Source organism: Rosa chinensis, chromosome 7 (assembly GCF_002994745.2).
Source record: "Rosa chinensis cultivar Old Blush chromosome 7, RchiOBHm-V2, whole genome shotgun sequence".
Classification (NCBI taxonomy): Eukaryota; Viridiplantae; Streptophyta; class Magnoliopsida; order Rosales; family Rosaceae; genus Rosa; species Rosa chinensis.
In genome coordinates, this window is record NC_037094.1 from 33,321,129 (window position 1) to 33,348,480 (window position 27,352).

Consider the following 27,352-nt stretch of genomic DNA (forward strand, 5'->3'; position numbering starts at 1 on the left):
TTGGTGAAACTTCAACCTCACCAATTTGGGACAATCAGTGTGCTTACGGTATTTGTTTATATTCACAATATATTTTCTCTGAATTGTTTGTAGCCACATCTTGATTCCTAGAAAGAAATTGTAAATTACAAAGGTTTAGCATTGAATTAAATTTTAGACATTGGTGTTGATATTGAAACTTCAAAGTGAAGCTCGATTAATACCACAACACAGTGATGTAAAATGTAATTTAAGTTTCCTTTATTCTTAAATTGATTAGTAATTGTCGGTGAGTTGTGACATATTGGTAAGTTATTGTAAGGGTCATGTGTTCGATTCTCACTGACATATATAAGGCCCATTTATTTTGCCTTTAGTTTTATGCTTATTATTTGTTTTTTAGTTTTAAGTGGCTTTATGCTCATAATAATGTCCTACTCTAGGTTTGTAGGGCGAGGTGGACGCTGTCCCGGTTTATGCACCTTGAGTGCCGTGTCTGGCCTAGGGCGGTGGCAAGCTTCTTGCATTGTCAAATGGTTGCAGCCTCCTAGTGGCAGAATGAAGCCAAGTGTCACCGAATTTATTTTTCGGTGGCAACATAGTGGGAAAGTTGGTATTATTAGTTTACTATGGTTCCGTGTGAGCATTATCTTTCCGGTATGTCGCCAAAATTGTAAAGCAAATGGAGTAGCCAGTTGTGCATTCTTTGCTAGTTGGTGCGTGATTGAATACACATTATTAGTAGAGACTTCTGATATTATTTCAGAATGTTCCCTTAAGGCTTCTTATTATTTGGGGTTTAGGCTTTATGTCCCCCCCCCCCCTTGTATTCTATGGTTTCATTAATGGTTATGGCTTAAGGGCAGCCATTTGGCCCTACCTCAACAACAACAACAACAACAAATGTAAGAGTGGGGTGGGCTAAGAGTTTTTTTTTTTTTTAATTGATTAGTAATTTCTTGTGGTGTAATTTAATATCACAATGAAAAAGCTTATCTCAATGAGGCCTAAGATTTGTGACCTCAAATCCTAAATGTCACGAATACAAATTTTATTTCTATTCTACATAATATATCTTGCCAAATCATAATCTTGCGACACCTACTATACCCTTTTATATTTTCTTTTCGACTTTTAGGGGGTGATCTTCCTATACTCTGAACATACAGAAAAACACCTGTAAATTAAAGACTACAAAGGCCTCTATATATAGAGAGGCTAAGATAATTCTAGAATAACTAGGACTAGGATTACTTGATATCTCTATGCTTAAAAGAATCCTAAAAATAAATAAATCTATTATGATAAGAATCCTAATAAGAAAAGCGCTATGCAGTCCTTCCTTTCTTTCTGCTTTATGATCATCTCTTCAAAGTTCAAACGCATTGATATTCCCACGACCATGTGCAGAGCTGCCCTCTATCTCAGATAGAATGGTATCGGATTGTCAAGTGCTCTTTCAAGGTCCGATTGTTTGGACCTGTACTTTTGGTTGTTTAGGAGATGAAGTGGTGATGAACCGTTATACTTTTCTCTGCTCAAAAACCCGTGTTAACAGAAGCATACCTCCTCCTTTGATGCTCAACTTGTTTTCGTTGTTTGCAGCCTTCTGCAAGTTCTTAAGAGCCTTTTGTTACTGTTTTCTGTTCAAAAACTGCTTTCTTCGTGTGAGATCCCATCTGCATATTCATCCATGGATATGCAAATGTGATTTTTGAAAGATGCATGTACTCACTTGTGTGATCAAAGGATAAATAGGGCAGGTATTGTAACTGCATACGATTTATAGGGCAACTCCAAAGAAAGAACTTGCGAGCAAATTTTCGTGGAAGCATGATCCAATTGGCTTATGATCTACTGATCTAGTCGTTTAGGCTACTGTATCCTCTCGAAGTCTCGATGTGATCACTCATTAATACGAATTGGCTCGTTCGGCCTTCGTTATCCTCGGTTCGATGAAATCCCTTCAAAAAAAATGAGAAATTATCTGCTATATATCCCCATGTCCAGTGAATAACCAGAGTTTCTTAACTCTCACTCTGAATTATTGCCTCGAACTCTGATAGGCGAAATGTAGGTTCCAAGAATTTGATGGCATAGTCAGCAGGATAAGTAGATGTGAACAATAAGTCTTCATTATGGAACCACATTCTAAAATATATAGCTCAGGTGATAAGTGCTCACTTAGCAGTTAGCAACCTGCATCTGCACGGGCAATGTTTGCTTGAAAAAACTGAGCTTTGTAGATTAGTGTCCTTCCCAATCCCACCTAATCAATTACCACTGAATGAAAGGGCCTGACTCCAATTCATCAACCGAACTATTCATTGCATTCATTTAATCGATTGAATAATATGTTGACAGTACACCCACAGTGGATTATTGTTGAAACAATACATTTCAACAAAAAAATTACTAACTGTACAAAACTTTTCTCAACTACTGTAAATTTGTAATGATTTTGCGGCATTCAGAGTCCACCTTCGCTATAATTTCACTTTATAAAAAGAAAAATAGAAGGAAAAAAGAAGAAGACCAATGTGCCATGTAATCAAAGTTGCAAAGCTAAATCTGGTTGCTGTGGCATGCCAATTTGAATAAGAGAACTGGGAGAGCCTGGTGCACCGAATTCAACATTCAGGTCCGGGGGTAATGAATAAGAAACCTGTTTATTGTTCATCGATAAACCCTGCCAAGAAGTTTCCCCACCATACGCCAATTGAGGTTGTGCTTGGGCTAAGGGATTCCTTGATCTACTTGAAATTTCTGATCTGGCTTCATTTGAATCAATATCGCCTATAGGCATCGACTGTGTGTTCATATTCCTCTCTGAAAACATGCCGACCATTTGATGATGAGAAGGTACTGAAGTGTTGGTCGAACTTGACATCCCTGTTAATGTGGCAGGCATATTAACATTCTCAGGTTGAGGTAAAACACTAGACAAAAACCTACCATTCAAACCAGGATTACCAGAGTGAATCATGGAATTCTGGAAAGGAGGCACAGGTCGTATCCCACTAACACCACTGTTAAGTGATGCCAACCCATTTTGGGAATTGAATTCTCTACAGTTTTCCATGTTAACACCGTTTTGCAGCAAATATCTATCTGCAACAGAATTTAGGCCTGATGTACTTTGACATCGAAGTCTGTCTTTATGGTCATCAGATGCAGGGTTGCATTGAACCTTATCCTCTCCCTGACGGAATGAAAACTGCTGCAACCTTGATGACTCATTTTCTCCTACCCATCCAGGACCAAACTCAACTCCAATAGGCAAAACACTTCCTATCCGCTTAGAAGCAATCTTCCAAGCAACAGGTCCAAGATTTGCAGCAAATCGAGCCATACTTCTTGCATAACCATGCTCCTCCGCAGCTACACCTACCTGGTTTATATAGAAGAAATAATATAATAATAAGAAATCATGTTATAAATCCGACAGAGATAGAAAAGAAGAATATCTGAGTCACTGTCAGGCCATAGAATGTTTGCAGTTGAAAAAAGCCATTTATCGAGCTACAAAACTAGATCCAAGCAAAGAAATTTAGACGAGTACATTCTACAATTTCCATACTAAAGTTCATTATCTTATTTTCAGTCTCATTGCAACCTCTATACCATCATCAGCACATTAGCAGTCCAGTATCCACATTTAGAGCACAATACAAGAAATTACTCAATATACGTACCGCCATAAGTTGGTTCCACTCCCCTTCGAGACCAGTAAGTTCAGATGGTTCATGTTCTGAAGCCAGAGACTGCCTATAGGTTTCACGTCTGTTCTCGTCTACTGGAAACTGTTTCTTTCCATACCTTAGCACGCTCCTCAATACTGAAGCTGCAATACAAGAAAATAAAAAATTAGGCTTCGTGTTTATTAAATAACCTAGATAATCAAAATAAAACAGACCTAGTTTAAATCCCATACCCGGAAATTCATTCTCCAATTCAGACAACCAGTTAGCATTAGTATCACCACCAAGAGATCCATGTGGAGCTCTGTTTAATGCATCAGCAGTCCTAAACTTGTATGAAGCGGGTCCTTTTCTCAAATTGTAACTATTGGACAAGCTCGAAGTCTCTCCTCCAGGGGGAAGAGTCGTTTCTGAGAAATATTGAGGACCAAGACGTTCAACTGGAGCCAAGTCAATCGACTTTTTCATGGTCTTGCTGCCAGGTGGCCTGCCTCTCCTGGCAACTTTTGGTTTGGGCTCACCACCATCACCGGTGTTGTCTTGCCTCAAATTTTCAAAGTCCTTTTTCGCAAGTTCTTGGATAGACCGTGCCTGATGCAATAGTAATTATGTGAACCTATACCAATTCCCTAAATCGTAAGAAATGTAAGTTGAACAAGGCCAAACCTGTCGGAAATAAATCGTGTCTGGTGCATTATACTGCATTGCATTTGAAGATATCAAGAAGACATCTTTCTGCAAAAATTAGAAAATAGGTTTTAAATTCCTTCCACATGAACATCATTCAATCTTATTAAAAAAACAAAACCAGAAGTGGAGAATTGTAGCTTCGTCGCAGACACCAAGATGTAATAGGAGCTTGATTCACTCAGAATAGAATCTCTTGAATCTAATCACAACCAATGCATATCTTCTTTCAATTCAGATGCCAAATATTGAAAACAGTTTCCTAAATAGACGGTTGAGAAATAAAGCCAATGAATAAGTTGTCATCAAGTTCCTGCTCCTAGTCCTTCATTATTTGCATACTCAATCTTGAATCAAAAAGCCACTTGTTTCCTATTTACCCAGACATATTAAGTTACCTTGCATTACTATAAAAAGCACCCTCCCCAGCTATCACTCTTTGTTGTAGTTATCAATGATTCAAAACCCACATCTCAGCAGCACTCATTCCATAAACACGTAACTGTCCAACAGTAAGCAAGAGAAGAGATTGTAATACAAACCTCAAACCGTTCCAAGTTGGCATAGGCTCCCTGATCCAGTTTCTCCCTGACAGTTCCAAAATCCATCGGGTTTTCAATGATTTCATGATAATCAGGCAGCTGAACCAACATGTTAACATCAAATCAGCAAACGGGTACACAAAAAGACAAGCAAAACATTATATCAAAGTCATATCAAGCACTTTCAACAACAGAACATGCACCTCTTCTGGATCCACAGGCTCCGAAAACACTCCACGAGTGTCCTTTCTGCACAGAAAAAGTTGGGAAGCAAACCAGTGAAGACCCATTTCAAATTAGTCAATGGGGGAAAAGATGCATAACTTTGCAGCTGAGGACTTACTTTTGAAGCCTATCAAGGATGAACACCAACAACTTTTTGTCTGGCAAAGGCGTAGTGGGACCAAACTCCACCTGCGTCCCTGTCCACAAAAAGTTGGAAATTCATTAACATTTAACTACCAGAATATATATATATATATATATATATATAGATATCTAGATAAAAGATACCACTTTTGAGCAATGAATTGGGACTTGATAACACAAGTTTGATACCATGAATACTGCTACTGTCAGTCGCTTTCAACACGCTTTGGCTCTGCAAGCAGATTATTAGACCATTGTCAGTGCTCAAACTACCCAGGAATATAAATTTAACCCTGCAATCATTGAACAAACTAAAGCAGAAAAGACAAACTCAAGCTTTTCCCCGTCCTGTTATGGAACATAAAAGGGCCTCCGATTATTCACATAAAGAAGAAGAAAAAAAGAATTAATTTAGGAAACAAGAGAAAACCGAAACCCAGAAATTGAATTTAAATAAAATAAAATTTAAAAAATTAAAGAATGTCCAAAAGACTTGACAAGTCAAACCCCTTTGATCCAATAATTCCCTACCTCCTAGTTTTCGCGCGAAAATCCCCATAAAGCTCTGAAATTTTTACTTCCCTCTTTAAATAAAACCTCGATTCGTTTTCAATTTTCCCAAAAAAATAAATAAATAAATAAAAAAGCTTTTCACTTTTCACACAGAGAACAAAAAATCAAATCAATCAATCAGAGGTCGATGATCACCGTATGATTGGATCCGATCTTGTCCGGATCGTCGTCGTCGGCATTGGAATCGGAGCCGTAGGGGCCGGAATTGAACGGCGACAATGTCGGTTTGCGATTGTGGTGTTGGTGGTTGATTCCGAGGAGGAGCTTGTGCTTCTTCTTGGCGCGCTCGTCGTCGTCGTCGTCGTCATCGTCCTGCGGAGGAGGAGCGTTAGGGTTGGCGCTGCGGCGAGTGGCGGGGCGGGCGGCGGCGGCGGCGCTAGGGTTGAGGAAATGGGGGTTTTGCTGCTGCTGGAGGAAGCGCTTCTGGAGATCGAGAAGCGAAGGTCGGCCCTTCTTCTTTTTAGGAGGGGCTTGATTGTTCATTATCGTCATCGTCGTTTCTGATGCCTCCCCCATTCTCTCTCTCCCTCCCTCCCTCTCCCTCTCTCTCTCTCTCTCCTCTTTCTCTCTCTACAGTTCTATCTCTTTGTTTTCTTTCTAATCCCTATTTCTTTTTCTTTTTTCTCTTTCTTTCCCTCTGTACTTTTTCATATATTAATTCTCATCTCTCTCCCTCTCTCTTTTTGCCCTTTTTATCTTTTCTTTGGGGAAAGACTCGAGAGGGGATTGGTGCGTGGGTCGCACGCTCGTGGGGGTCAGGTGAGGTGGGAGGGCCAGCCGACACGTGTTCCGCTTTTGTCATCTAGGAATAGTGCTCTCGAGGTGTGCGAGTTCAGATTGGAGCTCTCCTTTTTGTTCACAGAATCGCACATAACGTGACAGATGCAACAAAAATTTTATGCTCTCAACAATTTCACTAGTAAATTACCTTGTTTCACTAAAAATGTTCTCATCAAGTTTAAAGTATCTAAATAGTAACCCTAATCAATCGGATTTTATAACTTGAATGTAGGCAAAGTTTATATTGATCTCTACCATCTCTACCGTTTAAAAGGTATTAGAGTCGTGATTAGAAATTATGGACGTAACTTTAGTGCAAGCTTGGTTAAGAAAGTTCGTTAAGTACGCTCTTCAAAGCATGTTGAGTTTTTGGTTCTAGAGAAGGCGTTTGTTTTGTTTTAATATTTTCCATCTTAGTTTTAGATGTAGAGGACTGTAAATGAGGGTTTTAATAAATGAAATAAGATGTCTTTGGGTTGTTTGAGATCAAGATCTATAGATCATGTTGATCAGTTGGCAAATGAGTAGCATATAGAGGTTGTTTTTCTATTGGGACCTCCACATTTTCTCATTTGACCTCGGATGCTCTTTACACCTCCTATTTGCTTTTTGAAAAGTAAAATTTGCTATATAAACCTTTAGACCTTGCTTATAAATGGAATGTTCTGAACATTAAAGATGAGTTTAATTGCTTCCATAATTGTTTGTTTTCATTAATTTTTTTTTCTTATTTTATGTACCTCATGATTAATTATTTAAATATTTTTTCAGTTTAATTTAACTGCTAGCTTTTTTAAATTTTTAAATTTTTATTTTTTACAAATATAATGGATAGACTTAGATTTAGGTCATAATATGATTTATTTTGTTCTTCATCACCAATATGCGTTCAACATATATATCATACATCTTTATGTCTCATGATCATAAATTCTTAATCATAGTAATTAAAACTAGATATATATATATATATATATATATATATGAATGTTTTAATGAGTATGTAGTGAAATTGGAAAATGAAAATAGATAAGGAAAATAATAAAAAATGCAATCTAATATTATTGAATTCGAAAGTCTGGCAAAATAAAAATAAATTTGTTTGGTATAATTGTTGTCCTTAATAGTCATTTTATAGTAGGTTATATATGTCGTTTAATAATTCATAATAGAGTGATGTCAAGCAAGCAGATTTTGAGATCCCAATAGAAACACTCATAGGTTGTATGTTCTACCTTGTTGCAAGAGAAAAGAGAGAAGAAAAAAAATGCTCCATCTCATATCTAAATAGGTTGAGGTCGTCAAATATTGCCCAAGGACTAAACCATCAATAAAATTTGACACCCAAGAAACAATTCTTCAACGGATGCCACTCTTTGTCTCCATCATATTACACCTCGATAAAAGAGAGAAGATAAAATCAATTTGTACTTGTTTTGAGCTCATCCTCTATTCAAGATCTTTGTTTTGAAGATGCAAACATTAATGCAAATCTTAACACCTAGCGAAAAATATCAACCAAAAGTGGTACGAAGTCTTGATGAGTAGTTGCTAATATGGGATTTTCATTTTAAAATGTCATATTCATGATTTTCATATGGTTTTCACCATTACTTTTGATGGACACAACCAAATTTCATACAATTTTTCAATTGATTTTCACCAAAAGTCACCATGTTGGAGACAATTATCTGTTGCCGTTGGAGCTGGCCAATTGAGTCACTGAAGGTGCTCCAAGGCTTTGTCAAAGGAGGTGTTTGTCAATGAAGGGTGATGGGAGGTAGAGGAGATCGGTGATCGAACCTGTAGATAATAAGATAGGGGTAAAGAGAAACAAAATTAGAAAGTTGTTGTCAAAATTTTTTTTGAAAGTTTTCCCTTACATTTATGGTGTTATTCACACAAGCTAAAACTCTTTTTTATTTTTATTTTTTCTTTTTATATTATTATATACACATCCTCGTTATTCTCTCATTCTAGTTTGTTGATATAAATTTAAGGCTATGGGTAAGATAATACTCTCTATGACTTTTTTATACAATACTCTATTCAAAAAGTATATTACAAAAGGGAGAAATAGAAATTTTCAACATAATATTGCTCATTCTAGATCAAAGCGAGCGAACGAACCCTAGCGCTCGAGACCTAGCGACGACAACAGATTTAGGCAGCAACAGTCTCCCCCCACCTCGGGTTGAGTAGGCCAATTTGGTCTTTGAGCGTTCGTCGCCAGTGTTGCAGGAATCTCGAATTGGACCTCTGAGTTTTTCTTGGGGTGTTGGTGGCGGGATTTAGAGATTATATATTTGCCGATCGGTTTGATAGCTGATCGGTGTGGGGAGCAGAGTCGATCTACGACTAGGTGATACAGATCGAGGTTGTGCGTGCTCGGAGGATTTGTTATCTGATGAAGGGCAGCGGTGGCACCAAACTCACGCTAAAGTAGCAGGCAGAGTCTTTAGCGGTCTTTTCTCGAGATGGTGATGCATGGTTGGAACAGCCGGCCACCGGAGCTATTCGAACGGTGTGTCGTTGGAGGACAGGACAGTGATGGCGACAAAGAAGTAGCGAGCAGTGGTGCTCCTCCTCTATTGGTTTGGATTTGGGCCTCGGTCTCTAGGTTTGGGCTCAACCTTGGGTTGATCGATGGGGCAGGGGACTCTTCCTATTAATCAAGTATTGATTTAGGCTTGAGCCTCCAGGCTTGGGCTCAGGTCAAGGCAATCTGGGCCCTAATGTATTAGGTTATGAGCTTGTGTGAGATTTGATTAACTTCTATGAGCCTTCTATGACGTTTCTAGTGTCTTGCTTGTACCACAATTACGTGATTAGCAAGTAAGGGCTAGTTGGATGATTTCTTTTCCGTAAGAGGTGAGGTTTTTTCATTCTTGTATAGGCTCGCTTAAATGTAAGCGTTCCAGTGATCTTTAATGGTTTGCTTTAGCTTAGGTAGGTTGCTCCGGCTTTTGCCGGATTTCTTATGTAAGTTTTGGTAGACTACAGCCTTCTTTGTTGTAGATCTAATGAATTCAACTTCTATTTCAAAAAAAAAAAAGGAGAATTTCCAATGAGTACATTATAATGAGAACTCAATAATGACTTTTAAACTCAACTGTAAGATGAGTATTATGAAAAAATTTAAGTTAGATTAACAAGCATAAACAAATGAGTAGCATTGAGGGTTAGGTCTCATGGTTCGTTTTGTCTTTGACTGTAACTTGATTCTAGTGACCCTTTTGATGGTGGCGCATTTTTGCAATGGTGGTTTCAAGTCTCTCGCATCCTGATGTCTTTGTCCATAACTTTCTACTATCCTGAATCTAGAATTTTATCATTCACCTTCCAGAGTCTTTCCGCAGCCTCTATGGTCATAAGTCATAAATTTTTTATTCAACTACTAATTTTGTAGTTGTAAGGTTATTACTTTGTAACCTCTATAGGGTGGACCCATTATTATTAGAAGATGGAATGCCTATTTGGCTTGTGTTTGGCAGCTAGGTGAGATTTTTCAACGGTTCTTTATAGGTCTAGTGTTCTATCCAAGGTTCTAAAAATCGGCCTAGGCTGCCGCCTAGGAGCTGGGCGCCTCTATACCGTTTGGATTTTAGGCTAATCGATCGAGCTGGGCGCCGGGCTGAAAGTCGGCCGCCTAGTCAGGCTAGGCGGAGCCTAGGCGGCCTAGGCGGAGTAGGCAGGTCGTCCTGGGCGCTGGGAGCTGTGCGATTAAGCCCTACTGCCTTTTTTTTTTTTTTTTTCTCTTCTCAAACTTAAATGGGGTAAAACATCGATCGAACTCAAAGTCTCAAAGTCGAAGCCTAAACTCTGTCGCCGTCTCTCTCTCTCTCTCTCTCTCTCTCTCTCTCTCTCTCTCTCTCTTCAGCAGAACCTCTCTCCCTCTCTCCGGCAAAGCTGCACAACCTCTCTCCTTGAGGACCTTGAGTCCTTGACTGACACTATCTCTCTGTCTCATGAATTTCTGGGTTGAATTTCTTGGGCGTGTTATATTTGTGGACTGTAGAAGAAGATGAGAGAAAATAGATGAGGAAGAAGATAGATGAGGAAGAAGACAGATGAGGATAGATTCTTTTTTTTTTTTTATTGAAGAGTCCACGTGATAGATGAGGAAGATAAGTGGTTGGGGTTTTTCTTTTGCTCTTTTCCCTTTGAGAAAGAAGGTGTAGACGTGTAGTGACTAGTGATTGGCAGATGACAACTATAATTATCAATTAATCTTTTTTTTTTTTGAGAAAATCATTATCAATTAATACTTAATAGGTTAGAATAAGTTATGCATTATTAATAAGCATGTATTATTAATAAGCATGCATAATATTATGTAATTAATAATTCATTATTTATTTAATTTATGTCATAAAATAATTAAAAAAAATTAAAAATAAAAACCGCCTAGTCCCCGCCTAGGCGGGACCTAGTCCCCTCCTAGGCCCCTAGGCGCTAATCCCCGGATCACAGCCCAACTAGCGCCTAGCATTTTTTAGAACCTTGGTTCTATCTAGGTAGTATAGCTTGGCTTAGATATAACTTTTTTGTTTTTGAGCAGTACTGAATTAGGTTATTTAAGGAGATTCTCTTTTCTTGCCGAAAATGAGGCCATGGCGAGGTTATCTACAAATTTTGATCTTGGTCATCTACAATTTTTCTTTGTGTTGAGATGATTGTGGTGTTGGTGACTAGAGAATCCTTGGTATGTGTTTTTGAGTTCGTTAGTGGCGTCGAACGATGTTGCTTCTTGTTGGTGGTGGTTTGTTGCGCTTAAGGGCTAGTTTCGTATCTGGTTTCATGTTAAGGGGCGACACGACTCAACGATTGTCTAGGGTTTTATTTTTTGTCCTAGTTTTACTTTAGTCCTCTAACAAGTATTGTTTTATTGTTATTAATCCTTTTGTTTGTGTTTTTTTAAGGATTCTTAGTTCGGATATCTTTTTTCTAGTCTGAACCGTCACATATTCTCAATCTCGATTTCTTTTTTTAAGAAAAGAAAATGGTCTTTGACCATTAAGTTCAGTAACCTTATAGACTTCCCAAATTAAACTTACTAGCTAGAAGTGTGCCTTATAATCACTAAACCAATATCTTCCGACATCAAGGTTTTCCATCCATGGATAGTAAGAGTAAGAACAGTTGTCCATCGGTTCTCTTCAACCATTCTTTTAGAATTTTGAACCATTTTCCTACTATGAATGACCTCGAGTATATCAAAAATTGGTAAATCACGCTTTATCTCTTATCCAAACATTGAGCGATTCAGCGATACTATTTCTCATCTCACATACATATATTCATCAAATAAAGTACGACACTACTTCTCTACAGGTAATCCATTTAGGATTCTCATAATCTCTATATTTTTCTGGGTTACCTACTCTATCCAAGTATTTAATATATTTGCTTGTAGTATGTGAATAAGCAACCTTCATAAATTTATCTTCAGTGCTTGCACGAAGAATCTTATTGTTGACACCTGAAAATCGATAATAAAGTTTCTTAACGAGTTGATAATAAGAGTGTGGTGAGTCAAGAAACAACCTCACGATAATAATCACCGAGCCTTTTTGGTAATCAGAAATAAAAGTGATGGTCATGCCCTGGAGCACCAATACATTCTTTAACAAAAGAGATGTCTTATGTTATACTAGATGTATATTGCATTTTTGTTATTCAACTACATATCGCATATGTTAATGAATTAGATATTTTGTTAGAACTGAAATTTACTTGGATATTGATGTGAAATTTACTTTGGCAATCTAATGACCAAAGCATTCCATGTCACCAATATATTTTTTAACAAAAGATATACCTTGTGTTATACTAGATGTATATCGCTTTGTTGTCATTCAACTACCTATCACATATGTTAATGAATCAAATCTTTTGTTAAAACTGAGATTTACTTTGACATTGATCTGAAACTGACATGTTGTCTATACGACAATGTAATGGCCTAAGCATTCCACGTCATTTATGCAATAGAACGAAATTTTTAGGGATAGACAACAATTATAACGTTGTCCTCTCTTCATCTTTTTCCTTACAATTCAAAACTCAAACTCAAAAATCCCAAATAGACCTATATTAGATTATTAGCCTTTAACAAGTCCAATTGTTTTTCATTCTATTATTCAATTGTGAAAGTTTTTATTCTTCTAATCCATATATTTTCTATAATCATATCAAATTCTCCTTACTTTCAAGATAAATGAAATTTCAACCAGAGCTCATAGTTGGAAGAACAAAACTGATTCCAAATTATGTGCCGGTCATGAATGAGAAATTACGATTTTGGGTGTTCGCCCATTTTTCTTCTTCTAGGGTTCCTCTTATAATACAAAGAAGATGTGGCGTGATAACTTAGGTGCATATTTAGAGCCTCATTTCATTAAGTCGGTTACTGATGGTACAAATGTCGTTTGTTTCAACTTGGCCCAAATTGTATTTTGTTCCTCTATACCAGTTTCATTTAATATTAGTTTGATGTTTTCTAGCCCTTCTCTATGCATGAACTTTTTGAAATTACTGTAAATTAACTAGTCATTGTTCATGAACATTTTTCTTACATGAGCATGTACATGTTTTTATTTTTTTCGTTATGTCCATGTGGGCGCAACAAAATAATATTTTTCCAATGACATAAAAACATACGAGCATTTTATTTTAAGGCGTAACTAGAGAATTTGACATAATATTAGGATTACCTCATGGATAATTCTCTAAACATTGACAAAATTTCTTGATTTTTAAGATATCTGGAATATTTTGAGAACAACATCTGACCAACAACCAGCTGGTTTCTCCTTTACCTTCAGTTTTGACCGGGTACAAAATTATAGTGACCATACTACTTGCATGTAAATTGTTCATTGGTTGTATTATTTGACTGATATTTAATCCACCGAGGGTTATGACATATGAAAAATGATCAATTCGTCTTGCAATTGCACTTTTTGCATGCTTAAAGGGTTTCTTTTAAGGTACAAGTAGAAAAATCCAATAGAGCTACACATCGGCACATGAAAACACAAACACACATGTCCACTAGTTTGAAGAATGTAGTAAGTGGCTTCAGAGTATATTTCGTTCTAAAATATCTTTCCCTCTAATTTTTGACATATATTTTTGATGGAAGCTTCTGCATACGCCTATGATCTATTGGATCCCAATGGAAACATCACCAATTGTTGGGATATAATGAACTAGGCACCAGATGTGTACGAGGCAAGTGTTAATACATATTGATTCTTCCATTTACATACACCTTCTGTTTTTATTTTCTTGAATTTTATAATACGCACTTCATTATTTTACTTGCAGCCAACCATCACAATTTTCAACTTTCAGAAATATCGGCATATCCAACGACCAAGTTGGACATTAGAATGGACATAGGCGACAAAGAAATTTATATGGTCTATTTAAGAGGAAAAACAACGAATCAAAGAGATTGCTCAAGGTTCACAAGGCATGCATTTTATATCTTGGTTGACTACTATCTGAAACTTGGAAAAAATACCCTGAACACAAGCCACCAAAGTACTCTCTTCCAACGTCTTCAATTTTTTGTCTTCCTTGAGCTTGAATGAAGCCTTCTGCTACCCATAACTGAACCAAATCATCTTTTTCAAATTCATTTTCACATGCGAAAATAGAATTACATGGTCTATTTAATTAGGAGGGAAAACAATGAAACAAGGGGACTACTCAAGGTTCACGGGACCAATTCCACATTTTTGCAGAAAGATCCATAAGTTGTAGACTTGCTTCCTAAAGTTCCTTGTGATGAGCGGGTCGGAAGTTGTTCCAGAGGAAGAGTCTTGAGCTCGTTGATTTAGAACACGAGCATATCTAAGTCTAACTTTATATGTGCTAGATTTATAATAGAAACCTAATCAATTTATCTTTGTGCATTGAAAATAAAAATAGAAAATACTTTCAACTTTTACTTAGAGAAACTGAAAACAACAATCTGACGTTTTCACTTTTTCTTATCCAAGTTTAGAAAATATGAAAAATATGTTTTTTTCTCCACTAAATTATCAAACACATTTTACAAATTTGAAAATTACAATCTCGTTTTCTCATTTTTGTTTTTAAAAATTATTTTTTGAAAATTATTTTTAGGCCCACTACCATTTGGTTTAGTGGTATAAATCTCCCCTTTGCAAGCGAGACATTGTGAGTTTGGTGAGCTAATTGTTGCATATGAGTTATTGATGTGATAAAAAAAAACCGAAAAAAGAAGAAAAAATTAAAAAGTTACTTAACAGTTTTCTAAAACAAAATATCATCTTCAATCAAAACATTGTGAGTGTGTACAAAGTGTTCATAGTTTCTCTCTTAAGTATTAAGAATCTTTCTTCTCATTCTTATAGTACGATTTTCTCATGTTTTAATATTTTTCACCGTCTAAAGTATATGTACCCTTGCACAGTTGTTCTTTGCGCCTTTGCTAGAGAGTGAAAACCCTAATCCTTTGATTCGGTCTTTGGTTGCCTCAACGTTTCATGTTTTTAATTTGCTTGTTTGTATTTGCTTTGATTTATCACCTCTGCTTCTCTTCCAAGCAAAGAAAATACTCGCAAATGGAGCTTAACAATCAAATGACATGAACAGTGTTACAGTGAGATGGGTCACCTTTGGATAACGCCACATGCTTTATCCAAAAGATAATAGTAAATCATTAAAGAAGCGGCGCCTCTGATTCCCTTAAACTGCTATTTATGCTTACCTGCTAATTCGGTCACTGTCTTTTACAATTTTCAATTCAGCAGCCAAAACTAGGATCGCCAGTGCTTATCTACAGCAAGTCCTAAAACGCTGGCACCAAGTTTTCGACGGCCTAAAGAGTACTTGTGGAATAGGAAATCTATGTGTCCGTACTATGACTCTCTTAACCATATGACCAACTTCAGTGACTGAAAGTTAAATTATTCACTGGGGACCTCTCAGATAAGGATGAATGGACTCACTGATTCAGACATGCACGCCATCTGCCCGACCCCTAATGCAGCTGACTATGCTTAGGTTGGCTTTGGCCGCCGGTTATACATAAACCAGAGAGCATACACAGTTCCCCTAGTCTTGGACAGAACTTATATATAGGTGCCAAGTAATTAATCTAATAAACTTGAAGCTAACCAGTATCGCAGCACCATTACTTCTTTTGAGTCTTTTGAGTTCTAGAAATATGTGTATAGCAGTGTTCATGTGGCAAGACCACCCATTGTACCCTCTCCTTCTCTTGCAAAACAGAGATGAGTACCACAACAGGCAAGTGATGAAATGACCTGACTAAGATCGTTGATTTGTTATTTATTCATGGGTTACTGCCTATGATTTGCTTTGTTATTTTTTGAAATATGTACAGGCCTACGAAGCCGGTAGGATGGTGGGAAGGTTGTGAGATATTAGGCGGGAGAGATGAGGTTGCAGGAGGGACATGGCTGGCTTGTTCAAGAGGAGGGAGAGTTGCTTTGCTTACAAACGTGCTCGAGCTTCATACCTCACCGGAGGCAAAGAGCCGGGGAGACCTGCCTGTACTTTTCTTAGAGGTGAAAGTCTAACTCTCATACTAATTCTATCATGCACTTTTCAAATTATAATATGGTTTGTTTTGTGTTTGATTCTTAAACTATGGCAGAGCTTGAAGAGTCCAAAAGAATTTGCACAAGAGTTGGTTAAAGAGGCTCACCAGTATAATGGGTTTAACCTGATATTGGCAGATCTTCAATCCAAAACCATGATTTACCTCTCCAACAGACCAAAAGGAGAGCCTATTCTCATTCAAGAGGTTTCTCCAGGCATTCATGTGCTTTCCAATGCAAAGCTTGACTCACCCTGGCACAAGGTTTGAACATAACATCGTAATCTTATATTTTATCCATCTTTCCATCCTTGATCATATTCCTAAGAACCAAATTATGGACTACATTTCCTGCAGGCTCAGCGCTTGCGGCTAAATTTTCAGAAAGAGCTTATCAAGTATGGAGAAGGTGAAATACCAATGAAGGAACTGATCCAAAAACTAATGAAGGACAAAGTTAAAGCTGATAAAAGCAAATTACCTCGTATATGTGAACTGGACTGGGAGTATAAACTGAGCTCCATATTTGTTGAAGCTGACACTCCACTGGTAAACACTACTACCTATTCAACATTCCAGATTTCCAATTACGCATACAAATTGAACCTTATACTTTTAAGCATCAATGCAGGGACGCTATGGCACCAGGAGCAGTGCTGCAGTGTCAGTAAGACAAAATGGGAACCTGAGTTTTTATGAGAGCTATCTTGATAATGGCATTTGGAAGGAAAGGACTGTGAAGTACCAAATTCAGAAGCTGAAATAGTAGATGGAATGCATAGATAAAGTTTACTGTTAAACTAGAGATATGCTCATTTCTTTTACTTGTATGCATGCATGCTCTTGATGCTGCAGAAAGACTGGCACAAAATAATACAATGAAAAATACAGTGACATTACCCTAAACATTATGTACTTCTATGAGTTATTAATTAAGAATGAAAAACTAAGAATAATATATGAAAGACAGAGCATGTCTTTGATGTCTTTGTTAAACTTAACAAAGTGAACATGAACAAGCATGCATCAGTAATTGGTCATTACAGTTTTTTTTTGTTTTTGTTTTTTTGTTTCTTTTTGGTTACATTGGAGGCATATCTTCAGCAGGAGGCCTCTTGATAATGCAAACCCCCTGAGCATTAGTCACACTGTTCTTGGAAAGGATATCAGCCACTCCATTTCTCTCTATGAATATCCTTCAGCTGCAAGGAGGAGAATTTTCCCATCAACATTCTGCGATGATCAATCAAAGTCCCAAGTTGGTGACTGCCAGCATCTCGACTCTGAATGAGATCAACTAACACCGCAGAATCAGACTCTACATCTAATTTAATGATCTTCAACTCAAAAGCCTACTCCAACCCATGAAACAAACCCCAAGCTTCAGCTTGCAGCACATCCCTAGGACCAATATGGAGCAGAAAACCACTAATCCAAGCACCAGTATTATCTCTAATTACTCCACCAGCACAGGATCTTCACCTATCAACATTGAGTTTACTAATACCCTGGGGAGGCTTACACCCGCCCAGCATCTCAATTTGAACATTCTTTTTAGTAGCACTCTTACTAGTAGCAGCAACTCATTCACTAGCATAATTAAAAAGAGGGGCAGGAATGATATGAGGAAGAGAAAAGTTTGGGTCAAACACACCTTTGCAGCTCCACTTCCATGTGAACCAGAAGCAGAAAATAAAAGCTACGTAATATCCCTCAACAAACAATCCTTCTGCTTGAGATTTGCAGCAAGCTTTTCAGTCCATCCTAGAGTAGATGAAGGAGGCATTCTAGCAGGAATGCTAACATTCAACCAAACCTGCTGAGCTTCAGGAAATTCAACAATAAGTGAAGCATAGAATCTTGTTTCCTGTGGCAGAAATGGCAAGAAGGATCATATTAAGCTTGCTCCTAAATCTCCTAAATCTCCGCTCATCTCTCAGCAGTCTACCTTGAACCAAAAGTCTAGAAATTTTTTTCAATTTGGGTGGGATAGGAAGATTCCAGATACCTTTCGACCTATAGTGAGGTGCAATTGCAATAAAGTTCCACACCTAACAAAGAACATTCCCTTAGACGTGCCACTCTTGACACTTCTGTGAGCATTTCCTCAAAGAGAAATGAGAATACCGATGATGTGATCAACAATATCAATAGGAAGACAAGCCCTGAGAAGATTAGCATTCCAAACCTTGGCCTGCAATAAATCATGCACAGGGCTTGTCTTAAGGTAATAGTGTCACTACTATACTAATGTCTATCATGTAGTTTTCTTAATGGTCTGCAATCTTCAAATTATGATACGGTTTGTTTGGATTAATTCTGAAACTATGGCAGAGCTTGAAGAGTCCAAAGGAATTTTCAAAGGAGTTGGTTAAAGCGGCTCACCACTCACCACTCACCAGTATCATGATATTCGCAGGTCTTCAGTCCAAAACCATGGTTTACCTCTCCAACAGGCCAAAAGGAAAGCCAGTTCTCATTCAAGAGGTTCTCCAGGCATTCATATGCTTTCCAATGCAAAGCTTGACTCACCCTGGCACAAGGTTTGAACATAACATCTAAATATTAGATTTCATCTTTCCGTCCTCGATCAAACATCGAAGAACAAAGTTATGGAACATAAACTGAGCTCCATATTTGTTGAAGTTGATAGTCTGCTGGTTAACAGTATTAGCTATTCAATATTTTAATTACACATACATAATAAACCATATAGTTTCAAACTTCAAGATGCTGTAGTGACAGTGAGACAAAATGGGGACCCTGAGTTTTCATTAGAACTATCTCGACAATATGTGTAAGTAAAGGACTGAATCACCAAATTCAGAAGCTGAAATAGTAGGTAGAATCCATAGACAAAGCTTAAAATTAATCTAGAGATATGCTCATTTTTAACTTGTATGCATGCATTCTTTTGATGCTGCAGTAAGTCGGGCACAGAAAAATAAAATAAAATAAAAACAGAACCATAAATATTATGTAATTCTGTAAGTTGGATAAAAGAAAAAAAATGTTATTCTGCAAGTCATAGAGAATAACAAGCTGAGATTGAAATGTTTTTGATGTCTTTGAAACTTCACAAGGTGAAGATGAACAAACATGCATCAGGAATTGGTAATTACAATTTACAAGTTATAACAGAAAATTTGGAATTTAGAAAAGCAAACCTTTTCTCTCTGCACTGCAACAACTGAAATATTTTTCCTTTATCTCACTTGAGTGATGCCATCTCTACCTCCTAGCAAACATTTTTGCCAGACTCCCAGAAACCAAGTGAATTTTAATCAAATCTCGCAATACATCAAGTGAATTCTTTAACTATCCTTGGCTATCTGCCTCCAAGCTAGATGAAAGCTTCCTATAATGAACTGTCTAAATGTTGCCTCGATGAAAGTGTCCAAATTGAATTGAGTTCATTTCCTTGGCAGGATATCACCTGTCCAACCCAAATCTGATCATCAGGGTACAGCTGAGGAAATAAAAAACACAACTTCAGAGAATTATCAGAGAGCCCCATATGAACTGATTCCAGATTTTCACAGAGAGACGGACCTTTTTTGCTGCTGGCTTAAATTCAAGTCTTCTCTTTCTCCAAGATTGTCCAGTAACATTGCAAGTGTTTATCAAGGTTCCTCCCAAGCTTCAGTGTTAGCTACTTCTTATATGCTCGGATCTTCTTTCCCTATCCTTCGCAATACAAGCTTCAAGCTAGTGAAAGCTTCCTCTAATGAACCATCTCACACAACCACCAGCCAAACAACTGAAAGCATCCAAATTGAATGGCACCTCACCTGTCCAACCCGAAATCTGGTTATCAGGGTAGAGCTGAGGCGTTCTGAACACAACAAAATGAGAGACAGACACTTTTCAGTGAAATTGAACTCACTTGTTTAGGTTGCCACATCTTCATCTGCACTTCCTTGAAACTTGAAAGCATATCTGGGTTCAGCAGACTTACTCTGATGCAGGTCCCACTCCCATGTTAATATGTTCTTCTGGCGTACGAAGTCTCAAAGGTTGAAAGTGGGATCGGCCTTTGTCTATTCAAACTTCCAGGCTTTTGGGGTATACTCTTTTTGATGAGTAACTGAATAGCTTCCGGCTCCCAAACAATTCTTTTTTCTTCTTCTTCTTCTTCTTGAAACCAGTCTTCGTCGAAAGACAATTAATCATGCTTTTTCGTATAAGTCATCGATAGGAAAGATACAATATCTGACTGAAACCATTCTGAATGAGAACTTCACACTGCTTAACAATGTCACTATCTGTATCTGTTTGTGATATGAATTAGTCATCTCTTTTTCTTAAGTGAAGTTTAGCAACTCATAAATGCCAGCACAGTGGGAAGGGTAATACAATACAACATACAAATCAATACAGTTATGTATTTCCACTGTCTATCTACAGACAAAGCAAACTAAACTACATTATCTAACTTAGAAAGTTATACAGCAATTAGATGTTAGTTTTCTTTACTATCTCTTATGTTTTCTGTTTCGATTCTTGGAAGAGACCTTTTTTTTTTTTTTTCAAGTAATGAATGGTAGGCGTACAAGTATGAAGGACACCCAATTTAGCCTATTAAGGAATGCTTGCTCATTAATGAATCAGAATATTAACCGCATTGCTACTTATACCTCAAATTTGTTGTCTAATTCTCAGATACAGAAAAGACTGAAATAGCCTAAAACGGACCAAATTTGAAGAAGAAAAACAATAATGATCAAGCACAAGCCAGAAAGACAAAAGTGAATTAAAGGTTTGGAAAGGTGAAACAGCTGTGAAAGAAATGATTGATAACCTAGTAAGGGGGAGAGATAAAGCTGATAGAACCAAATTACCTTGTCTATGTGCACTTCACTGGGAGTTTAACTTCAGCTCCAAATGTGTTGAGTTGACACTCCACTGGAAAAGCATACAAATTGTACCTTATAGCTTACTTATTTCAATGCAGGGACATTATGACACCAGGAGCAGGGGTGCAATAACAGCAAGACAAAATGGGGACCTTGGTTTTTTGAGATCTATATTGACCACAAGATGTCGAAGTAACGGACTGAACTACAAATTGAGAAGCTGAATTAGTTGATATATTTAAGGGCTTCCTTTAATTATCTTCCGCTATCAACACACCTCCAAGCTAGATGCAAACGTACTTCCTCCTTTAATGAAACCTCTCACCATTGCCCCAATCACACCACGACTTGCAGAACTAGTGAACGGCAGTTTCAGCTCACCAGGACCTCCACTGTCGAACTCAAAATCCGGTCATCAGGGTAGAGCTGAGGTTGTTTCTGACCCCAACAGAAGGTCTGCAGAGCCTTCTCAGGAAGCCCCATGTGACCCAATTCCCGAATTGTCATGGAGAGAGACCCTTTTCGCAGAAACTGAACCCTCTTGTTCAGAACTATCCCCACATCGTTATCTGCTCCAAGGCTTCTAATTTCCCTTGCCAAACCAACAAGGGCATTTGGGGTTCTTGTACACTTGCTTAGATATGGGTCCAATCTTAACAGCATTTCTCTTGGGCCAAGGAAGTCTCGAAGGTCGAACCTTGTAAGGGCTCACTGGAATCATTGCTCGTCTTGTTCAAGAATTGGTTGATTCCGAGATAAAGAGGAAGCTTTGCTTGCCGCGGGTAGCGAAGGTTCTTGGGCAGGCTTCTCCTTGTACTACTAGGAAGCACCATGAAAGCCACCCTATACCATTCCTTGCAAAAGTCTGCGGGCACAAAATGGGAATTATACCAAAGATTATGCAATCCATTATCTTCAACCTACCTCCATCATCATACATCACCGTTTTGGTATTTTCTGTTCAAGAACCAATCTAAGTAGTTTTCAATTTACCTGGGCTTGGGTTTTGAAGGGGTATTGTTCCTGCTGCAGTTTGGGGTTTGAGTGATTGATTTGAGGAGGTTGAAGGTGAGTTTTTGCTTTTGGGTAATTTCAGAACAACTGAAAAGAGAGAAATTCACATTATTATTACCTGAAAACAGAGTAATCTGAAAACAGGTTGAAGTTTGGATCTTGGTTGTAATCTGAAAACAGAGTTGTGTGCCAAAAACAAGTAAAACAGGTTTGATCTCTAATGAAAGTCTTTCACAACTATTACAGTTCAATTGCTTTGGGAGTCATTTCTGTTGAGAAGGTGAGCCTCTGTCTATTTATATTCAAATATGTAATATAGTAATAGTGCCCTATGTACTATTACTGATACTCAAATACATCCAAAACTCTTTCCTTCTGAAATTTGAACCGTAAGTACAGAACTTCTATATTCATCCATTGTTATTCAGTTTTTCTTGCATTAGTAAAGACTTGGGGGGGGGGGGGGGGGGACTGAGAAAAAAGACATTAGCATAAAAGTGATCAAAGGGAAAAAATATTGGACATATAATATGCGGGTTCTGACCAGTGACCACTAATAGGAATGAAGTTGTTTCCATTACTCGAAGACAAGCTTAATTATTTGAATGATGTACTTGAGTATCAGTAATAGTACATAATAGATATATATATATATATATATATATATATATATTTTTAGAAACTCTGAGGTGTTTAATGGATTTAGGATGGAGGTTTAGATAAGCTAACTATACTTTCACTACTATTGTTCTTTCAATTGGATGATTTACTGTTCTTAGTTTTGAAATGATATTAATTTTTATGTTCTATATACTTTATTTGTTCTATAGTTTCAAATTTAGGTAATTGACTGCGATAGCTTCAAGGTATGAATCTAATCATGGGATGAATAATAGAATGCTGTAATTGCTTTGGTTTCTTGAGTTAGTGTGAAAATGTTCAAATGGATAAACCTAGGAAAGGATAGGTTGCTGTAATTGCTTCAGGTTTTTTTTTATTTTTTGGTGAAAAATGTAACGAAGTTTTAGTCTTTCAATTCCATTTATGATGTCAAAATGCTATAGTTATCTATTTATGTACCAATTTGGGTTAGTTGATGCACTTATCTGGGTAGGTGAGAGTTTTTGTTATTTCTTTCTTTCGTTAATTGAAGCTCATCTGATTCAATTGTTCATGTGTGGAATTTGGTATTGTAACTTCTCTGTTTATGATTGCAAAGATGGAGCTATCCCTAGTCTCACTTTGACAATTGAAAGAAACCTCCTTAAAGGTATACAATGCCAATTATATATCAAAGTATACATTTTCTAGATTCATGTGTAAGATAATTGGCTGATTTGAATAAAGTAATAGTAAATTAAGTTGGACAGAAATCAAGTATAGTGGGTCTGTGTTCTAACATTCTCAATTTGTTCTAACATTCTTAATTTGTTTATATTGGACAGATTTCCTATTATTCATGCCAATTATATAGGTCTGTTTTCTTCTTTGGAAGGGAGGAAGAAGCCATGAAGAAATCAAGGCTGGTCTGCGCCGAAACATTGAAGGTATTACACTCTCAATTTGTTTATATGGTGTGAAACCAAGTATTGTGAGTATGATCATAGTGTTTATTTGATTTGTTTGTGCCACTTGATTGATCTTTTCGATGTGGGTGTCAATGTTTGGATTGAAAGACCAGTAATATTCATAGGATCATAAATTTTGTGTGATTGTCAAGGAAAGTAATGCGACTATAACTTCAATGGGACAGAGGAAAGGCGAACGAGGAAAATTATGAATAACAGTGCAAGAAAAGAAATTAAGCACTCCATGCTTGGTACCTTTATATATTCAGCACAAGTAACAAGCAACAAGAAATCTCATCACTTTTGTTCTTGCCTTTTTCCATTTTTTGCTGATACTCAGTAATCCAGGGTTTTTCCACCTATACTGATTTGAAGTGCAATTTTGTTTTCATTCAAGACCTTGGTTCGCAATCTAATTATAGCAGCAACCCATTATCATACCTCAACAATTACCATCATTTAGCTAACAGATACTTTTTATGTCTCGTTTCTCTTACACAGAACGAAGCAATCTAAGGATCTTTTCTAGAAGCATACTACACCACAATAAGGACTGGTATAATAATCTGAAGTTTACTTTATCTATTCGAAATGATATGGTACTTACTGTTTCATTCGGTTTCTAATATAAATAAAACTATATGATTTATTTCTCATGGCATACCATCAGCACTGGTATATCTTTTTACTATTATCATTATGCCCCAAAGTAAAACTGTATAATTGTACCCAAAAAAAAAAAAAAACTGTATAAGATAAATGGAATAGTAGGAAATTGGCTTTTAAAAACCATGTTTAGTGTCATTTAACCCAAACAATTAAGAAAACATGTGCAGTTTCTGTTGTCAATCTTTCCTGTAGTACATTATCTACTCCAAACAGTTTTAGACATATATCTGATAATCTGGTTTACTTAGGATTGAGGAAATTATTTGTTCAGTATCTTCCAAATTTATGAGTTGTTATAATTTTTTTTCGGCAAGCTTCTTTTAAATGTTTGCAATTGTTGAACTTTTTGTTTAATGGGAATGGGAATGGGAATGGGAATGTCGATATAATATGTTTCACTTATGACTACATGCATATAGCCCAAGTTTAGCTGATTAATACAGACTTAGAAAAGAATATGCATATGATTCTAGAATAAACCTTAACTAGCTAGGCATTCTTCATATATGTCCTGACCTTTACGTAGTTTTGTCCCATGCCTGAGGTCAACAAGCAATCATCTAATTGTTTCTTCATTTTCTTTTTACATTTAGCTGCCTTCTTCCTTGCCTAGCAGTTTTTGGTTTCTCAACTTTCTCTTTATTTACTTTCCTTGCTGCTGCCTTCATGCACTTTGGCATCCGTTGCTAGTGAGCTTTGCATTTGTTGCTTTAAAGCGGTTTCCCGTAACATGATCTCTCCTTCAAAAGAGAACAGAGTGAAACTAATCCATATTAATAGTCTGTGAACTCTATGCAGCATGTTTCAGTGAAATGATCAATTTTGATTAAACATTAAAACTAATATATATTAATAGTCTCTTTGAATCTGCACTACCGGTTACAAATTTAGACCAAGTGTTTTTGTATCCAGAATTAATTAAAGTTATGGTTCATCTAATGCTTATCTCACTTTGAAGAATCAACTTTTATCAATTTTGATGAGATAACTGTATTTTCTTTGTTTTACAGTGACAAGCAAGCAGAAAAACATGGAACTACATCATCATCAGCAGCAGCATTGTCAGCTGCTAAACAGAAAAAACAATTGAATTGAAATATCTATGTTATATAGCTTTTTCTAGACTAATCAATTTCGTGCAGCTGCAACTACAACTCCAATCGGAGCCGTCACTTTTTTGAACCAACACCAGCATTTTACAAAGCTGCAACTGAAACAACCAACTGGAGTACTTTGTACAAACTGACTCCTTAAATACACTCCAGCAGCTCCTTTTGATAGATTAACCTATCTCTTATATCTTTTTTGTAAAGCTGCAACTAGCATAGCTAGCCTTTTTGTGCGGCGAGCATGTTTGCATCATCTCCTTTCGAATAGACTGCAGCTAAACTTCACTATTTGAATGAAATGTAATGATTTTCCTTATGTATGTTATTTTTCTAATTTACTCACAAGAAAAAATTCCGCAGCAAAGCGGGGGTGGTATTTCTAGTGCTATCTATTGCTAGCAAAGTTATTCAGGTTGGAGGAATCATTGAGGTAAAGACTACATTTTTGTAGGGAAAATGTTCATTTACTCAAATTTAAGCTACACTAAACTCACTTATCCAAACATCTTATAAGATTACCCACGTACCCAATAAATTACATATTTTTTTTCCTCAATACCCAATTAAATATTGTTTTTTTTAGACAATTTTGCCCTCCCTCCCTTTGTCACATAGAGAGAAGTCACCGGACACCGGTAGCCGGAATTCTATCATTGGTTGTGGGAATCCGATCACCTGCTGCCGGAGTCAATAGTCGCCGAACTCCGATCACCGATCTCTAGAAACCTCGCCAAATGTCCCCACAGAGATCATCGGAGATATTATTGCCCCCAATAATAAAAAGTGGTTCAGGGCTCTTCTTCACGAAGAAGCTCTTATACGACCCAAACAGTCCTTGTATTTTTAAAAAGAGGGATTTACCAATAACTACAAATCAATACTTTGGATTTTAAGGGAGCCTTTCTAATAAGGACCACTAAAATGAGTACTAGTTGATGACTTTCTAATCAACGATTTGGAAGACCCACTTTTTTATTATATTACCGCAAATCAACCATTAGATGTTTATGTATGCATGAGTATATCATTTCTGAAAATTTTCTTCCAAATTGTTAATCGTTAAGGTATCAAACTAGATCAAACCAATGGACATACCACATCGATCAAACATGAACGTACCATTCATGTTCATAACTGATAAATCACGATTATGAATGTCTTAACGATTTAGTTGAAAAATTGCATGAACATCTAATGGTTGATTTGCGAAAATGTGATATAAAAGTGGGTCTAACACAGAAGTCATCAACTAGTCCTCATTTTAGTGGTCCTCATTAGAAGGGCTCTCCAGTTTTAAAATAGAGCTACTAATTACCAACTAAAGTTTTCAGTATATAATTATATGGTCTTTCTAAATGTATCTAGCAAATTTCTTAGCAAACCCAGCCCTAGAATCTTATCTATAATTTTTCAACTTTACCATTATCACACTCAGTGACAGCAACAACTGTCATCAATGGCAAAGCTGCTAATGCTTATAATTATTTACAATCCTCAAATCATCTAAGACATCATCTTAATCACCTTTTGTTAGCCAAATAGTCACCCTCAAGTAGAAGGGGTACAAGTAATAGTATAGGGATTTAAGAAAGGTTGTCAAACCCACGAGGATTGGATTCTTTTTACTAGTTAGGGTGTGAACCTAGAGAGCTAGAATATGCAAATGTACAATCACGAACTAGAATCACAAGAAAATCTAGGCTCATGGTGAAGATATGCAAGATGGAGTAGTGATTTGATTTTGATTTTTGAAGATAGTTTTGAATTGAAAACAATTAGAGGCTCAAATATAAACTAAATTACTTTAAACTAAACTAGTGATCAAATGGATGAAAATTAGGATTTAGATTGTTTACCACTAACCTCCCTTGCAAGTAATGATGAATTGCACAGGTCGAATCAAG

The 27,352-nt window shown here is 36.9% G+C and overlaps 3 protein-coding genes across 5 annotated transcripts; 2 read left to right on the top strand and 1 right to left on the bottom strand.

Annotated features, from left to right (window-relative positions):
- Positions 1-2,286: 2,286 nt before the first annotated feature.
- On the bottom strand, positions 2,287-6,468 carry LOC112176256. 3 transcript variants are annotated; one of them, XM_024314093.2, is made up of 10 exons: positions 5,987-6,467; positions 5,423-5,510; positions 5,253-5,331; positions 5,113-5,158; positions 4,910-5,008; positions 4,347-4,415; positions 3,914-4,271; positions 3,675-3,823; positions 2,953-3,370; positions 2,287-2,871 (listed from the first exon to the last, which is right to left on the bottom strand). In XM_024314093.2, exons 1-10 carry the CDS (start codon positions 6,365-6,367, stop codon positions 2,531-2,533), a joined length of 2,028 nt encoding a protein of 675 aa, XP_024169861.1. In that variant the 5' UTR covers positions 6,368-6,467; the 3' UTR covers positions 2,287-2,530. The 3 variants fall into 3 exon arrangements, with proteins under 3 accessions (XP_024169861.1, XP_024169859.1, XP_024169860.1); XM_024314091.2 differs by having other exon boundaries at positions 2,287-3,370; positions 5,987-6,468; XM_024314092.2 differs by having other exon boundaries at positions 2,287-3,370; positions 5,468-5,510; positions 5,987-6,466.
- Positions 6,469-15,662: 9,194 nt separating this feature from the next.
- On the top strand, positions 15,663-17,138 carry LOC112176258 (transport and Golgi organization 2 homolog). The gene is made up of 5 exons (XM_024314094.2): positions 15,663-15,919; positions 16,017-16,200; positions 16,290-16,496; positions 16,590-16,781; positions 16,864-17,138. The coding sequence occupies exons 1-5, from the start codon at positions 15,837-15,839 to the stop codon at positions 16,996-16,998; spliced, it is 801 nt and encodes a 266-aa protein (XP_024169862.1). The 5' UTR covers positions 15,663-15,836; the 3' UTR covers positions 16,999-17,138.
- A 131-nt stretch (positions 17,139-17,269) lies between these two features.
- LOC112176259 lies at positions 17,270-20,126 on the top strand. The gene is made up of 3 exons (XM_024314096.2): positions 17,270-18,459; positions 18,567-18,775; positions 19,661-20,126. The coding sequence occupies exons 1-3, from the start codon at positions 18,439-18,441 to the stop codon at positions 20,124-20,126; spliced, it is 696 nt and encodes a 231-aa protein (XP_024169864.1). The 5' UTR covers positions 17,270-18,438.
- The last annotated feature ends 7,226 nt before the right edge of the window (positions 20,127-27,352 follow it).

What these genes read in the sequence shown, in the direction of transcription:
- LOC112176256 (XM_024314091.2), bottom strand. Translation starts at nt 6,367, where the DNA reads ATGGGGGAGGCATCAGAAACGACGATGACGATAATGAACAATCAAGCC. An exon ending in CCAACTTGGAACGGTTTGAG is followed by an intron (nt 4,416 to 4,909) that starts GTTTGTATTACA and finishes TAATTTTTGCAG; the next exon opens with AAAGATGTCTTCTTGATATC. An exon ending in ACACGATTTATTTCCGACAG is followed by an intron (nt 4,272 to 4,346) that starts GTTTGGCCTTGT and finishes CTATTGCATCAG; the next exon opens with GCACGGTCTATCCAAGAACT.
- LOC112176258 (XM_024314094.2), top strand. Translation starts at nt 15,837, where the DNA reads ATGTGTATAGCAGTGTTCATGTGGCAAGACCACCCATTGTACCCTCTC. An exon ending in TTGACTCACCCTGGCACAAG is followed by an intron (nt 16,497 to 16,589) that starts GTTTGAACATAA and finishes CATTTCCTGCAG; the next exon opens with GCTCAGCGCTTGCGGCTAAA. An exon ending in TTGAAGCTGACACTCCACTG is followed by an intron (nt 16,782 to 16,863) that starts GTAAACACTACT and finishes GCATCAATGCAG; the next exon opens with GGACGCTATGGCACCAGGAG.
- LOC112176259 (XM_024314096.2), top strand. Translation starts at nt 18,439, where the DNA reads ATGCACAGGGCTTGTCTTAAG. An exon ending in TGCACAGGGCTTGTCTTAAG is followed by an intron (nt 18,460 to 18,566) that starts GTAATAGTGTCA and finishes AAACTATGGCAG; the next exon opens with AGCTTGAAGAGTCCAAAGGA. An exon ending in TTGACTCACCCTGGCACAAG is followed by an intron (nt 18,776 to 19,660) that starts GTTTGAACATAA and finishes TTTCCTTGGCAG; the next exon opens with GATATCACCTGTCCAACCCA.